Here is a 14,707-nt window from a genome sequence, read left to right on the forward strand (position 1 = left end):
GGCAGAAGCAGTGTGAGACACTGCAAAGAGGACAACACACAATAAGAAGTCAGCAACAAGCACTATAGTTGGCACGAAGATAGGCTTCACCTTCACAACCAGAAACCAGAGTCTTCTCAAGCGTATAAGGGGTTGCGTCAGCATGTAGAGAAGCTGCCACATTAGCAACCACGTGCAGGGTAGCTTGGTCAGGTGGAACAGACGTCTTTTTGACCTTACTGACACGGGTATGTCCTTTTTTTGAAGGTCGAGATACAGGAACAGGCGGGTACCCGAGGTCCTCAAGATACACTTCAGTGGACGGCGCAGATGACCTGGGCGAACCAGATAGGCATGAAGCAGATGCAGGGGCACAACTGAATGGAGCACAACAGCTCGAAATCGTTAGAACGTATATGGAACTCAACAAAATGCGTCAGACGTACGTATCAGGTACATCAACAGATGCAGATGGAATGACAGCATGGGGACGCTTCAACTTCTTTGATGTACTGGAAACGGTTGTCAGCTCAGGTTCACTACAAGAGGATACCAGAGATAATATTACATGGCAACGGAAGGATCGTTGTGGACGTCATCATCGAAAGCGAGTTCTTCGGTTAAACCAGAAGCCAGCCTTTGATATAAACAACACATTAGAAAGGGAACAGTGTACAGGAATTATCAGAAGAAACAGACAATGTTTTAACATACTCGCCCTTCGTAGTCTTGGTCCTGACACGCCTATGCAGGAACACATGAACAAAATGCAGGAGCTATCGAGATCAAGAAGAAACGTACGCAGACATACGAACACCGTCGGCATGATGGTCAGACTCCCAGGTCCCAGGGACGGGAAGACGAGACTCAATATCAACAGGACCAGACTCAGAAGGGTCAGCGACATCGTCACCAGCCTCATCCTCAGATTCCGAGCTGAGAAATAACCAACACGTTGAGTAGGGACGGAGGGACGAGATGTTTATAACAAGGCTCACGAAGGGGACCCACTACTTTTTTCTTCAGCGATATCGTCCACGAATGGATTGCCACATTCCGAACTGTCGGAATATAAGCCATAGGGCAGAAGAAGAAGCAAGATAGGACAGTACCCTTCATCGTCGTCCACATTGGCACTCTCAGCCTGTGTAAAAGGAGCAATCCCGAAGGAAGGATCTGCGGCCACCGGCGAGGGAGCGAGACCACGGGGATCCGCAGCAGCACTAAAGCAACAAGGAGCAGTGAGAGGAGACGGAAATCATAAGAGCAGATACACAAGGTAAACAAGACTAAACGCACATGCGCCTCTGATGTAGGACGGCCACGATCTCCTCAGGAGTGAGATCACCATAGGACACACGGTGACGCAGCTGTTGATACGCGACACCAGACGGATGACTGTAAACATCAATAACAACAATGAGCAGATATCGAATCAAAAGAGAGCGATGCCATACGACACGGTGACGGGCGGAAGCAAGGAGTAAGCAGACTCTCCGGGAGCAGGGACAGATGGAGAACGAGGATCGAGCGAGTCAAGGGGATCACCTCGTCGGACCCTTTTTTTGGGGGGAGCACTGAGCGAATGATGAGACAGGTAACTTCGCAACATCAGAGAAGTACCTAGTGGCAGAACGGGCAGAAGAAACAGGTGCAGGAATGCCAACGTCTACAGTTGACAAAGTATTGTCAATGGTAGGTGAAACCTGAACCCGACCCCGTTTAGACCGACTAAAAGCATGCCAGGTTAATAATGCAACAAAACACATGCAGTAACGTATAGAACACACCGGTTAGAAGAAACGACAGAGTCGTGGGAAGACATCGTTGTATGCTAGACAAAAGCAGATAGCAGAAAGTGACAAAGGGACGAGAGAAGGGATGGAGAAAGGGAGAGCAAAATAGCAGGCATAAATAAGAATCAACGAAACACGAAAGAAGATAAAAGAATTTTTTAAAAAAGATGAAGGGCAAAGAATAAAGTTAATATCCTCATGGAGATAAGAAGCAGTCCGAGATAATATAGATGCACGATGAAGAGGGAAACCATTCAATAGAGAAGATGAACAGATATAAACGCAATAAATTAAAATTAAGAATGAAACAGAGGATGCAAGCATGCAAGACACGTGGGACTGAGAAAGCGGCGGGAAGACTGATAAGAACCTAGAAGAAGCCCATAATGGAAAGGGAGACAGTGCATAAGGCGGAAGAGTAAATTCGACACAACGCACATCAACTAGAACTGCCCAACATCCGCACGATACGGAGGCGTGGAAGGAACGTGCACATGGTCAGATAAGCGATGATCAACGCCCAAAAGGTTGAGCGATGCAAAAAAGAGGAAGAGGATAACCAGCAACGGGAAAAAAGAAGCAAAAAGAGTATTTTTTTAAAAAAAAAAAAGGACCCATCGGGTCCGGACCTGGAGAAGAGGAAGAAGCATCACAAATATCATGTACCTGAAGGGAAAATGATCAACACATACAGACACGGTTCTTGAGTCAGTCAGTACAGTTGGTAGGACTGGGCAGCGAAAGCTTCGATGACGCAATGGACGCAATCAGAAGTATGCAAGTCATGGGCGAACGAGAGTTCAGAGATGGAGAGCTCGAACACTGGAAGCCAATGTCGATGAAAGGATTGGATGCTATAGAGTTGTCTAACCGATACTTCAGACCGCGCAACACCACAAACAACGAGGAAGGCGTACCTTTTCCAAATGACGTCGATCCTGTGGGAATACTGGCCAAGATGGCGCAGCGAAAATGGATTCACACTGAAGACAACGAGGTACGATACTACAGAGGTGTGATGGATGAAAGAGGGAAAAAGAGGCAAGCGTTCTTTCAATTCGTGTTGTTTTTGTCTTTTTCTCTTGTCATGTGCGGACTGAATATGCGACTGATGACGGTTCGTGAAGCAGATACGTGTCAGCCAAGCCGCAGATATTCCGAGTAGGAGACATAGTGGAAGCGCAATGCTCGGTCATGTTCTTGAGGACAAACGAGGGTATGGCGAGGATGAAGATGATACTGAGGGCATTGGCCCTCATCAACAGCGACAACTCGACAGTGAGTAACGGAATACATAATGATGACACGTATAATGATAACAAAGGTACAGAAGGCAACGGCGGAACACAGAAACGCGATGAGTACGCAATCAGAGACCGTCGTAAGGATGAAGCGGAAGATTGGATTCAAAGAGGAGGAGGAAGACATTGACGCGAGGGCCAAAAAGACAAACAGGACGGACGATCATGAGAGAGAGGAAAGGATGATGATGGAACCGTAAAGTAGAGTGGAGAGAACTGTTTGATAGATCAATGAAAGACAAGAGAAAGCAATACTAGATACTTATGCTGAATACAACGATGAACCCGAAAATTTCTGTTACTTATTTCTCAGACGCCATGTCCCTAGTAATGTGCGAGGTAATTTCTGATAAGATCAAAGAAAATAACACAATGAACACGACGAAAGGAGGAGAGGAGAAAAAGGAGAAGTAGAGGTCGCCTTGTCATCCGTCTTGTGTTCCTCGTGGCGAGAGGGAAGATACTGGGATGGAGGAAGCCGACCATGGTGAATCGGCAAAGGCCGTGATGGATTGATTCCATGAATAGGATTTTCCCACAGGGATTAGCACCTGGATAATAACCGAGTATCCTATATTCATAGGACTCGGAACCATTTTGATGCATTACCTAGTTGGTCTCTAGGGAATTATTAACATCGTCCGACTCGGAAACGACAAAGTTGCAGCACCACCTCAATGATGTTCTAGGTGGTTGTTGTGCGGAAGGCCTGGTCTTATGGTCGCTGGAATAATGAGCCCATCGATGAAGCCTTGTTCTTGTCATTACTCAGCGAGTAGACATCTCCAAGCCTCAGTCGCGATAGCGGTGTGGCTTGAAGAAAAGGTATGTGGAATGGTATACATGGTCTATCAGAACAATGTAGGAAAAAGCTTCTTTATCTGAATTTCGCTGGCATCTCCTTGGAACACGTGTATCATCCACATAATTCGCTGTGTTCACACCCGAACTATGTCCGGACCACAACAAAAATGTGTGGACATACATGTACATGAAAATCCAAATTCAGCAAGAGAAACGCAAACTAGTTTCTGAGGGGAACCTTCTTGAATTGCTTCCTTGGAAATTTAGTGATAAAAAAAGAACAAACGCATCCACCCTTAACGCGCCACGCCTTGAGAACTTTCAGTGCAGGAAGGCAATTTTGATTTTGTTAGACAAGTGATAAATGCGTCAATGAACACATGAACCGAGATGACACTACCTTCCGTAGGTCTAATGGAGCTCAAGAGCACCCATGTACTTAGACTAAGATAGTATAGACCACGTGGAGCTGTTTTATTCATGCATCATTAGAAATGTGAATATTTAATCATGATTCGTCTGAACTAAAACAAAAGATATCTCATGTAAAGATACAAGTTCATATAAATCCTAAATTTAAGATCTCATCCTAGCTCTCCAAGTCATACACCAACAATTAACAAGCAAATATACTCTACAGTCGACTGTGCACATTCAAAGCCACACTGTTACGATTCTTCCGTTCTCGCAGAGCGAGCGGGCGCAGACCGTCTTTCATGAGCTTTCTGGATGGCGTTGATCCTATAATGCACATGGATTCATTGAGACAACCGCGTTGATGAAATTCTGGAACATACCAAATGGCGTCACTGTTATAAAAATCACAGCAGAAAGTGCAAATCTCGCAAGGCTAGAATGTTTGTTGTTAGGAAATAAATTGGAAAGCAAGAACTAGCTTCTTGTGTCCCGGGGCGCAAGTGCCAACAAAGATTCCTCGGTTACCTCCTCGAAAGTAGGTTCGACTGAAATAAGCTGCGATGAGTTCGCCTAGACGAGGTAGACGAGGATCCGAAAGACCTACAGCAGGCATTTCATTCAGTCGTGAATGGTCGTATAGTGCATTCTCAAATGAGATGAATGATTGCTATATGAGAGGAAGTTAGTTCACAGTGGCGAGGCAAGAACACTATCAGAGCAAACGATCTTTTCCTAGGTCCAGCCATGGTTGCCTTTTCATCGACGAGTCTTGAAGACAAAGCTCTTACTTGGCTATCGCATTTATCCGACCTGCAGAAAAGAATCAAGACTTAATAAGTCGCTCGCCAAGAATACTGATTACGGACCTTCACCCATATCGCCTGCATCAAGAGTCTGCAAACATCTTCCACCCGCGAGTCATGAGACCATGGTTGCTTTCATAATTGACGCGTTTTCGAAAGCGCCGTCACGCTCCGGCTGGGAAGGTATCGATAATGATTAAACACTCGAAAAGTGAAAGCTCACGTTAATAAACTCCCACAACAACACCTTTATCAAGCTTGAGGATGAAAAATGTAGAAAAAACGAAGAAAAACATTCTCATGCAGTCGTACTGTGCACTATGAAGGGACATCAGTACTAAGATTGGCTCGGAGAAACGATTTACTGGGCAGGTGTAACAAAAACTATGTCAACAACGCGATCCGAGTCTTGGTCAGATATTATCATCCAATCGTTATGGGCACTACCCAGTCCGAAATGGTTTGAAGGTTGAAAGACGACTGATGAACAGGGAGCACATTAGTCTAAATCAGCGAAGAAAAGAAAAGAATCGGAATGTGCTTCAGTGAAACCATACCTATGGACATGGCTGTTAATAATGAACCCATTGAAACGATAGGTGCGGATATGCGTACTGATATTGGAGGTTGTGGACACTATTCACTGTGTAAAACTTGTTCGCGCATTGTTGAGGTTCGCGGCCATGGTTGACGTCAAGCCATCATTACACGTGTAAATGAAATTGAGCCCGGTCGAACATTGCTGCGTAGTCGCTGACTTAATGCCTTTGAAGGAGATAGTGTTATTTCCTCTGCAAGAGTTGAATTTGGTTCGATATTACTTTGCATAAAAGCATTCATGAAGTATCCCTAGAAAAGAGCTTAAGATGAGAAAGCAAAGGAAATTGTCGGGAACTTACGTGGTAGTAGCCGTTCCGGTACTAAGAATGCCGGCCCGAGGGAGAGGCCACGAGATCCTGAGGAGCTGTAACCGTTGCGAAACTTTCACTGGGAACCTTGTAATTGAATGGAAGAACCCAACACTGCGTAGGTGTTTTTAGGCGCGCATACTGAAGCTTTGGAAACAAAGCCCCCGTCACCGAAATGATGTCGCCCGTGTGGGCATCAAATAAAAGCCTCGAGGCATTACGTACGTGAGAACGACGGCGCTGTTGTCCTTGGCCCGTACTTGAGGGCAGGTTGGAATTAATCAAAGATGCCAGGTGGAGTATATGGCGTCTTCTGGAGCCACGGTGTCGATGGAGCGATACTTGCTATGTATGCATCAGTCAAGAGCATTTGCTGACTAGAACGGGAATTCGCGCACCAGGAGACATGAAAGATGATCTGAATGATACAATCTAGATAACAGATAAGAGGTTAGGGCAAAAGCTGCCGTCATAAACAAGGCATAAACCTTGTTATTCTTCATAGACATTGGCAGGTGGGAAGCGGGAGAGGCGGCGGTGAGCGCGCTGGTGGGAAAAGACTCCTCGTAGCAACCAAGCGGCTGGTCCTTGCTGCAGTGGTGGTGAACAGTAGCCAACCGTGACTCGATTGTGTTGAGATAATTCTTGCAGGTACGGAAGCACACGAGGGATCAGGAAACGAATACGGGATTGACATAGTACATGAACGGTAGAGTACGCAGTCAATCGAGTAAAGAAGAGAAAAGCGTAGCGGTACGTACACGTGACTGATTACCAATAAAGACGCGAGCCACGAGCTCGGAATCCAACATCACCTACCTCTTGCTGGCCGAAAAGTATGTCACTCGCCGTTTACTGTAATTCCTTTGTCATTTTCTCTTCTCTTACTTGACATATATTCTAAGATGGAGGCTTCTGGACTTGGCATCGTCTGCTTCCGGTTGCTCGATGTTATCGAAGACTCGAAGTGTATTTTTAATATTAAGGAAGCCTTGAAGTGTTGATGTACATACCCCGTCCTCAACTAGACATCATATGGCGAAGTTTCGCGTATGTGTAGAGGGCTAGTAGAAGAAATGCCTATATGTTCACCGAGCTCATCCGTACTCGCAGACTGCTGAACGAGTAATCTTCAGCACGAGGATAACTTTTTTTGATAACTACTTGCAATGAACATGCGCGTCGTACCAACGATTGTACAAGTCGAAGTACGACTTTATCTACTATCAATCCAAGTGCATTAAGTGCATTACGGCAATGGCGATTGGCCACATAGTAGGGGGATATATAATTATACGTATTGCCAGTCTAGTTACGTGAGTTCTAGCATCTATATCGAAGCACACTATATATAGAAGAAATAAATACGAGTATAAAAGAAAAGGATGCTCTGTCTAGTTCTCTATGGTTGGACCCTGAGGCGCACATGTCCTTCAACGCCATTTTATCCCTGATACCAGAGACGTGTATCCTTGTATTTTCCAGAAACCACGGGCGTCTGATGGCGCGACTCATCCAAACCGAAGGGGATATCAGCATATGTCGTCTCCTTTCTCCAATAGCCAGACCGAATAACACGCACAAGCGAGTCCGTGAAAATTCCAGTGTACCCCACCGTGCCGTCCTCCCCTTTTACCTCCTTTTCCTTTGCAAACTCATATTCTTTACATGCAGCTAGTAAAACGTGGGAGTCCACGTCTGGGTACCAGTCCCGGGATAAAATGGACCTGTATCCAGGATAAGACCTCAAATAACTATCCCCGACGAGGAGCATATCCTCAAGAGTAACACCTCTTGTTACAGGAGTAACGCGGGCTCCCAGTTCAGGTAGCTCACGGCTAACGCTACCTGAGTGACAGCAGTCGAGGATGACAGTGATTCTGTGCCCCTTGGCTCGGAAGATTTGGGTTAGGATGGTATTGAGTTCCCGATCGCTAATATCGGGGACGAGGGTGCCCTTGGCGCTAACCGAGCCGCGATCGATTGGACAAAGTGCTTCGATGTATCCGGATACGCCACGACGGTCCTTCTCATCTGAGTAATAAGACCCGTGTCCAGCATAGAAGATGACGATATTGTCGCCGTACTTGACGTCAGGGTTGGTAATGATTCCGAGAAGCGCGTCGATAATGTGGGTGCGTGAAGGGTATGATGAATCTTCAAGGGAGGTATGCTTCCGGGATCCAAGTAGACACTGGATGCGATCTCTGGGCACCTGGAGGTCTCCCATGAAGTATTTCTCCATTAATAGCGCGTCAGATACGCAACCACGCAGCGGATAGTCTGGATACCCATCAATTCCAATGAGGACAACCCAGAATCGGGAAGCGTCGACAGAGAATGGGGGCTAAAGCACCACTGATCACTGTGAAGGCCAATCACTAAAGGTACGAACTTACACCTGGGGGTAAAGAACGCGGGACCGACTTGACTGGAACTTTCTTCCCCAGAATGCGACTGCGGTTTAAGCGCTTATGATGGAGCATGCCTAGATCTTCTAGATCCCGTGAATAAAATCTGTTTGATGACGCTTCCTGCTTGACCATGAGACGCAGAGTATCCGAGTCAAAATCCTTCCTACACATCCCCATCCGCCTCGCTAAGTCTGACTCGACCTTCTCTAATGCTTGTATGCATTTTTCAAGATCTTCCAAGCCCGAGTCATTGATGAGTTGCTGCTCTGCCTAGTAAAAGTCAAAATGACATTGTCAGATGGTGACGGAAATTTTAGACATGCCTTATGCAAGCGCCGCCGTCTGCAGTGTTTCACAATTAGGAAAAAAGGTCCTACGACGACGAGCGCGACAAGGACAAGCAGTGTAAAAACGGGTGACAGTGGTACATACTCCCAGGTGGTCGGCATCGAAGAGAAAGTTCGGGCTGATTGTGTTTACCTGAGGGGTATGGTATAGGACTGAGATTTTATACCCTCGTCCATATTACTGAACATAATGAGAAATGAGAATTGTACAATTGCAGCATGTAATCAAATGATCCGTGTGTTTGTGGGAAGCTGAAGTCCGGTCGCATCGACGCGGACAAACCCGGCACCAGGGAAACCTATCTGGTCCAGTTTTTCTTCATCGGCATTTCGTATGATGCTGTATCAAGGGACCGGAACAATGCGATGGTATATACTCACTTCAAAACAAAGCCTACGATCTCATTTTAGGATATAAACATTCTACAATAGTCACTGCCGTCGTCATTGTCCTGATGGCTGATATAGGTACACAGAACTTCTAAGTTTCATCAGGTCATGTACGATGGTAACCAGTGCAACTGTGCATGTTGTGTGCATGCGAGAGACGCCAGGTGGCCTGCGGGGCCGAGAAATGGGGCCAAAGGCGGGAAGGAAATTCCAGGAGGAACTTGCACAGTTGCGTTAACATATGTCGGCGTCTCGTATGAGGGCCCACTGTAAACACGTCAAAGGTGCCGGATCAGGACGGATGTCGGAGACGTCACTATATTCGTGATGGATTAACAAACAATACTAGGGATCCACACGGTACCCGTAATTACGAAATTTCGGGACGGTTAATACGGGTACCGTAGCCGTACCGTATAAGGATTCTGGAGGCTGGCAAAATTACGGGTTCAGTACGGGTCCCTCAATATGGGTATTTTCACCTACAGTTTGTTATATTCTGAACGATACTAGCCTTATTTATCTGCTTAGATTGATTTTGGTGCGAAAGACCCTGGGGGTCAAGCGGCATTGCCAAAAATACGGTCGACGGGTACGACCCATACCGTCGACGGTTTCAGCCCATACGGTGACGGGACGGGTCAACCCGTATATTTGATGGTCGTATCCTATACGGTGCGGATCCCTAAACAATACAATCTAGGTAAAAGATGGGCATTGTTGTTCTTCATCACAATGTTAACTGTAACGGCGGTCATGAATCCTAGCACAATCATCGGAGTGAGTCATCCAACGGCCCTTTCAGAAGAACGAAATGGCAAACATGGGTCTGGCGAACCAACACGGGGATCAATTAACCGTGTCTCTAATGAATCAAGAGTTCGACGTGATGGTGCTAGGGTCAAATCGAGGCCCCGATGTCTTCCGGCTTGGGGCGCGCGCCTAAGGGAATAGCAATTTGCTCACTCCTACGGGCATCGTTGCGAACGCTGGGATTATTCCGTGTTGTGGAGGCATGCTTCCGAGCTCGGAGGAGGGTGGGACTACTGGTAGTAGAGAGCACAAAACCTACTTAGAATGGCGCGGACAACTTTGGAAAGGCTGAGACCTTTCAAGCGGCCAAAGAAAAAAAAACGTGCCTCAGGGTTGGTTCTTTGTTATCGCTTTTTGAGTTGTCACGCACCAGTTCGAGCCAAGTTCGAATTGCTGAACGCCACGCATCATAGAAGCTCCGAGTCGAATGGAATGAAATATTGCAGTATTCGAAACGCCACCTGAAATGCCAGCACTGGCTGTCCCTCGAGGAAACTAGCAGACATTCATACGGCAGCCGTCATCCAGGATCTGACAGGCCTCGTATTTCCACTGTAAGGACTCATTAATAGAAAATTGTACCTGTATCGGAGATTTCCCTTCGACCAGCCTCGCAGCCTTGGATGAACTCCAAGAACATGTAGATATCGCTTCCACACATACATGGAACATTGCATTAAGTCGCGCTGTGGAGCACGATGAGAACAGAGCATCAGTCTGTCTGTAGACTGTCGTAGGGCTCGAACCGTCCAGTGGAAGATCACAAAATACTGAGGGTTTAGGTATTAGAACATGAGTACGCCGGAAGATCAGTAGTACGATGGGGGATGGTATGAGAAAGGACTAGACGACACTAGAGCCCTTCATAAGGCACAGTACACGGCGCGACTGCTCGAAGCAACGTGGACCATCACGGCGGCTACAATAGGCAATAGGCTGAGAAGCGCCGGTGAAGCAAGCTAATAGACACGCACATATGGTGCTCGCAACACTTCTGCAGATGCATGCTATCGTTCTGAGGCACCACTTCTCCTAGTAGCAAAAACCGTGGAAAGACGCATATGCCACTATGTCTAATTAGCTATTAGATAGTGAACGGTGACAGTCGATGTATGAGTGAACATACACGTATATGCAGGGATCGAGACTCTAGACTCGAGATTAGAGAAGCAACACAAGACAGGTATCTGTCCAGAATATGTCAACGCAGTGGACTACAGGAACCAAAAGGGCGGTACGAGATGCAAAATATGAGCCACAGGCGACGTGGGTGGCTGTATTCAATATGTGGACCGCAATTCGTCCGCATTTACAATAGATGTTCGGATGACCAAGATCAAGTCTCAGTCAACGCCACACGCATCTAAATTTACGAAGAATTCATCAGAATTCATCAAATTTTCTCTTTGCCGATGTCCGTCTCACTCACTGGAGAATACTTGAGCTTGATTGCCCCAGTCAAAAGTCCGTGGACACGATGCATCAGTGGATAACTCGATGGGTACCTGTCAATAGCTGAAATAGCTCATTCTATGTTCGCTTCATAGGCAGCCATGGATGCCTGTAGATATCCATCGTGGCAATCAATAGATATAGACAGACATGCCATTATGAACGATACCTATTGATATTTACATATCACTGTATGCATCCCCATTGCCCTCGTCGCTTTCCCACCACTACCTTCTCAATCACACGTTCCTCACTGATTCAAGTACCAAATAGTACTCAGCACACGAAGTCGAAGGGAAGAATACAGATAGTGTACCTTCTTCAATGTCGTGGCCTGTTTCTCCAAGATATCGACTACAGCTACAGTCAATGGTTATAGCGCATGCCCGAGTCTAGGATTCTCTGGCGCAAATGCTCGTAGGAAATCTGTTAGCCAGGGTGACAAGTGGGAGAAAGAAGATGAAGACGTTATGACCTCGGCGTATATGCTGCACCGGAAACTTGCCTTTGACATCCGTTTCCCCTTTTTCTATTCAAGATCGATGCGGGAGGTGCTGTCGGGACTATCAGGCATAATAAATGATAAATAGATGGTATTGTAATTCTACTTAACATCCACTTGGAACACTCGCATCATCCACATAATTCGTTGCGTTCATACCCAAGCCGCGACTGGCAAAGGCATTCCACAGGATACACTTATTAGCTCCATCGTACCTGTTCTGATCAGCTTGTATCCACGCATCTCGGGCGTTCGGCACTGTCAGTATACTCATCAGCAAGTCACCGTGGAATGGGTATTAGTGATACTCACACGTGGGGTTACATGGCTGGAGGGAAAGCGCATCGATGAAGAGATGAAGCCAGACAATGTTACCTTCCGGGCCTGAGGGATCGTCCATTGCCGTTGACGAGAACCCGTGTGCTTGGACTAGCGCTGCGTAAACGTTGTGTAGCATATTTGCCCATACTTCACCGATATCTGAGTACTGGGTATTGAGCGAAGGATGACACTGAGAGACAAACAGAGAGCGTACCGTGAACTTCGTGCAGATTCTGGATAGAGGAGTATCTGAGAGGGTTGACGGAGGCATCGGTAGAGTAAGGGTGTGTTCGGATCCCGGCGGTGTTATTGAACACCCAAGTTGCTAGAACGTAGTCTGGGACGGTAGCGTCCTTATGCTCGGTCCATCTGAGATTTGCGGTTTGTTAGCTGTGGGGATATCGAGAGGAGGAAGACACGTACTCTGCCATAGCATCTGACCAGCCTATAGAGAATAATTGTGCAGAATAGAACAATGAACGCAAAAGGGTGGTTACCTTCGCCCATTCCGCCGGCTTCTGTTGTTTGAAGGCATCGTCCGGTCCCGCCACCAGTGAGGCGATTGGTGATTCCGTGCGTGAATTCGTGTACGATGATGTCATTCTGGAGGGCCCCATCTCGCTGGGGGGTCGTAAGAGTCCATATGTACATCCTGCACGTTCCAGATTGTCCACTGCAATGGTAATCATCTATCAGTATTCATCTCTCCAATCATACGGAGGAAGAACATACTCGGGCGGCGTAGCGAAATTCGCGTTATTCGTCCCGCTAGAATCCTGCACACTCATTAATACACGGTCACCCTGCGCTCCCCCCTTGCCAAAGTTGTCGGCTTGGAAATTGTACGATGTTTCTGTCCAGCCGTACTTGTAGGCGTAGTCATGGACTTTATTGATGATGTAGAATGCGTTTGTGCGTGCAGCATCGATATTGGATCCGTTGGTAGGACTGAGAGTAGTGTCATAAGGGTAGTCGAATGTGTCGCTGGAGGATTGAGAGGTCGTTGCTGATTGGGAGGATTTGTAGGCTATGACGTTGTTGCCGCTATGGGGTAATCAGAAGGTGATGGATGATGTGCGGCGAGGGACGTACGCGGTTTGATTGTCCTGTACCCAGCCTGAAGGGGATGAAGCGAGGTCTTCAGGGTCAACGAGCGTCTCTTCGCCTTCGGTGACGGCGTCTTTGATTATTGGGACGACGGTGAACTGATGATGTTGCGTAAATTTCGGGTGATGGAGACGATGGTGGTCTTACCGTTGCTTGCGCCACAAAGTCGGTTACTGAGAGTATCTCACCCGAGTGAGCGTCAACAAATGCTTCGTACCACGCGTTGGTGTCATTGTTTTGGACTTGAATGACGTGAGTGAGGGCTACAGATCCGTCGGACTGGGCTAGATATTCGAGAGATGTTACGCCGTTGTGGGTCCCGAGGAGAGTGTCTTCGACTTTGCTAATAAGAGAGCCGTCGAGGGCGATACTTGGTGTGGAGGGTGCAACATTTGCTATGGAGGAGATTAGATGGGGGTGGAACAAGAATGACGTGAAGAAGCTTACAGGTATCGACAAACGAGGAGCCAAATGCGACAGCTTTGCCATTCTTGAACGCAGCATTGGCTACTGCGTTGGCGAATGGAACGCCATCCTAACAGAAACAGAGGTTATGTACGATCCAATTAAGAAAGAACAGACGGGAATACGTGGTACTGCTTGGCATATGAATAGCTCATGTTATCCACCGAATGCCCTGATCGGTAACCAACGGAAGATGTGTTGACTCCAAGTTCAGACGCAATAAATGAAACAGCTGATGACTCGAACGATTCGGCCTTGAACGAGGCTGCTCCTGAGGTATCTTTGCCGGAGCCATATGTCTATCCAAACTGTCAGCTTAGGAGGGAGAGGTAAGTAATCGTTTAAGTACCGTATACGTAGACTTGGGATGATATGTCTCCACCTTCAAGTCTCGTCCAATGGTCCTGACACGATGAGTCGCGTGCTTCGAAGAAGTAGGCCATGGAGCAGCATTAACCAATGTCGAAGAGTAGAGAACAGCGACTAGGACTGGAGAGAAGAAGCTGTTGAATGCGACCATTTCCTTCGTAGCAGCCAAGAGTCGACAGGGAAAGACAACGAGCCTAGGAGAGCCCTAGAGATGCGACATGGCGACATGGAGCACTTTTAAGGCAGAGTAAAATGAATAACTAGCTGAGGATAAGATGCTCGTATGGTGCTCAGCCCGTGTGGAGAGAGGGAATCCATGCGGTAGTAGAGGGTGTTCCTATCACATGGATACGATATTACATGTTTGATGGAGAAGAAGCAAGGGCAACTCGGGTGAGAAGCCAGAAGCAATGAAACCCCCGACGGTTGGCATGAGACTATCTTTGCAGAATATATTCATGTTAAAGTCTTCAAACGTTCCTATAGAGTCAATATCGCAGCCAAGGTAACTCGAAGCGA

General features: G+C 47.0%; 2 protein-coding genes across 2 annotated transcripts; one reads left to right on the forward strand and one right to left on the reverse strand.

Annotated features, from left to right (window-relative positions):
* Positions 1–49: 49 nt before the first annotated feature.
* Positions 50–1,804, reverse strand: EV420DRAFT_1654439 (uncharacterized protein; the record flags this gene model as incomplete). Its single annotated transcript, XM_060478816.1, has 11 exons — positions 50–356; positions 426–491; positions 548–616; positions 679–723; positions 781–915; positions 978–1,040; positions 1,092–1,202; positions 1,279–1,377; positions 1,437–1,556; positions 1,603–1,710; positions 1,770–1,804. 11 exons carry the CDS (start codon positions 1,802–1,804, stop codon positions 50–52), a joined length of 1,158 nt encoding a protein of 385 aa, XP_060321557.1.
* Positions 1,805–2,472: 668 nt separating this feature from the next.
* EV420DRAFT_1283049 (uncharacterized protein) lies at positions 2,473–3,276 on the forward strand (the record flags this gene model as incomplete). Its single annotated transcript, XM_060468314.1, has 3 exons — positions 2,473–2,822; positions 2,903–3,082; positions 3,162–3,276. Coding segments are annotated over 3 exons (645 nt in total), but the record flags the coding sequence as incomplete, so codon positions are not given.
* Between the last annotated feature and the right edge of the window lie 11,431 nt (positions 3,277–14,707).

The sequence above is a fragment of the Desarmillaria tabescens genome, assembly GCF_030435595.1.
Source record: "Desarmillaria tabescens strain CCBAS 213 chromosome Unknown EV420scaffold_212, whole genome shotgun sequence".
NCBI lineage: Eukaryota > Fungi > Basidiomycota > Agaricomycetes > Agaricales > Physalacriaceae > Desarmillaria > Desarmillaria tabescens.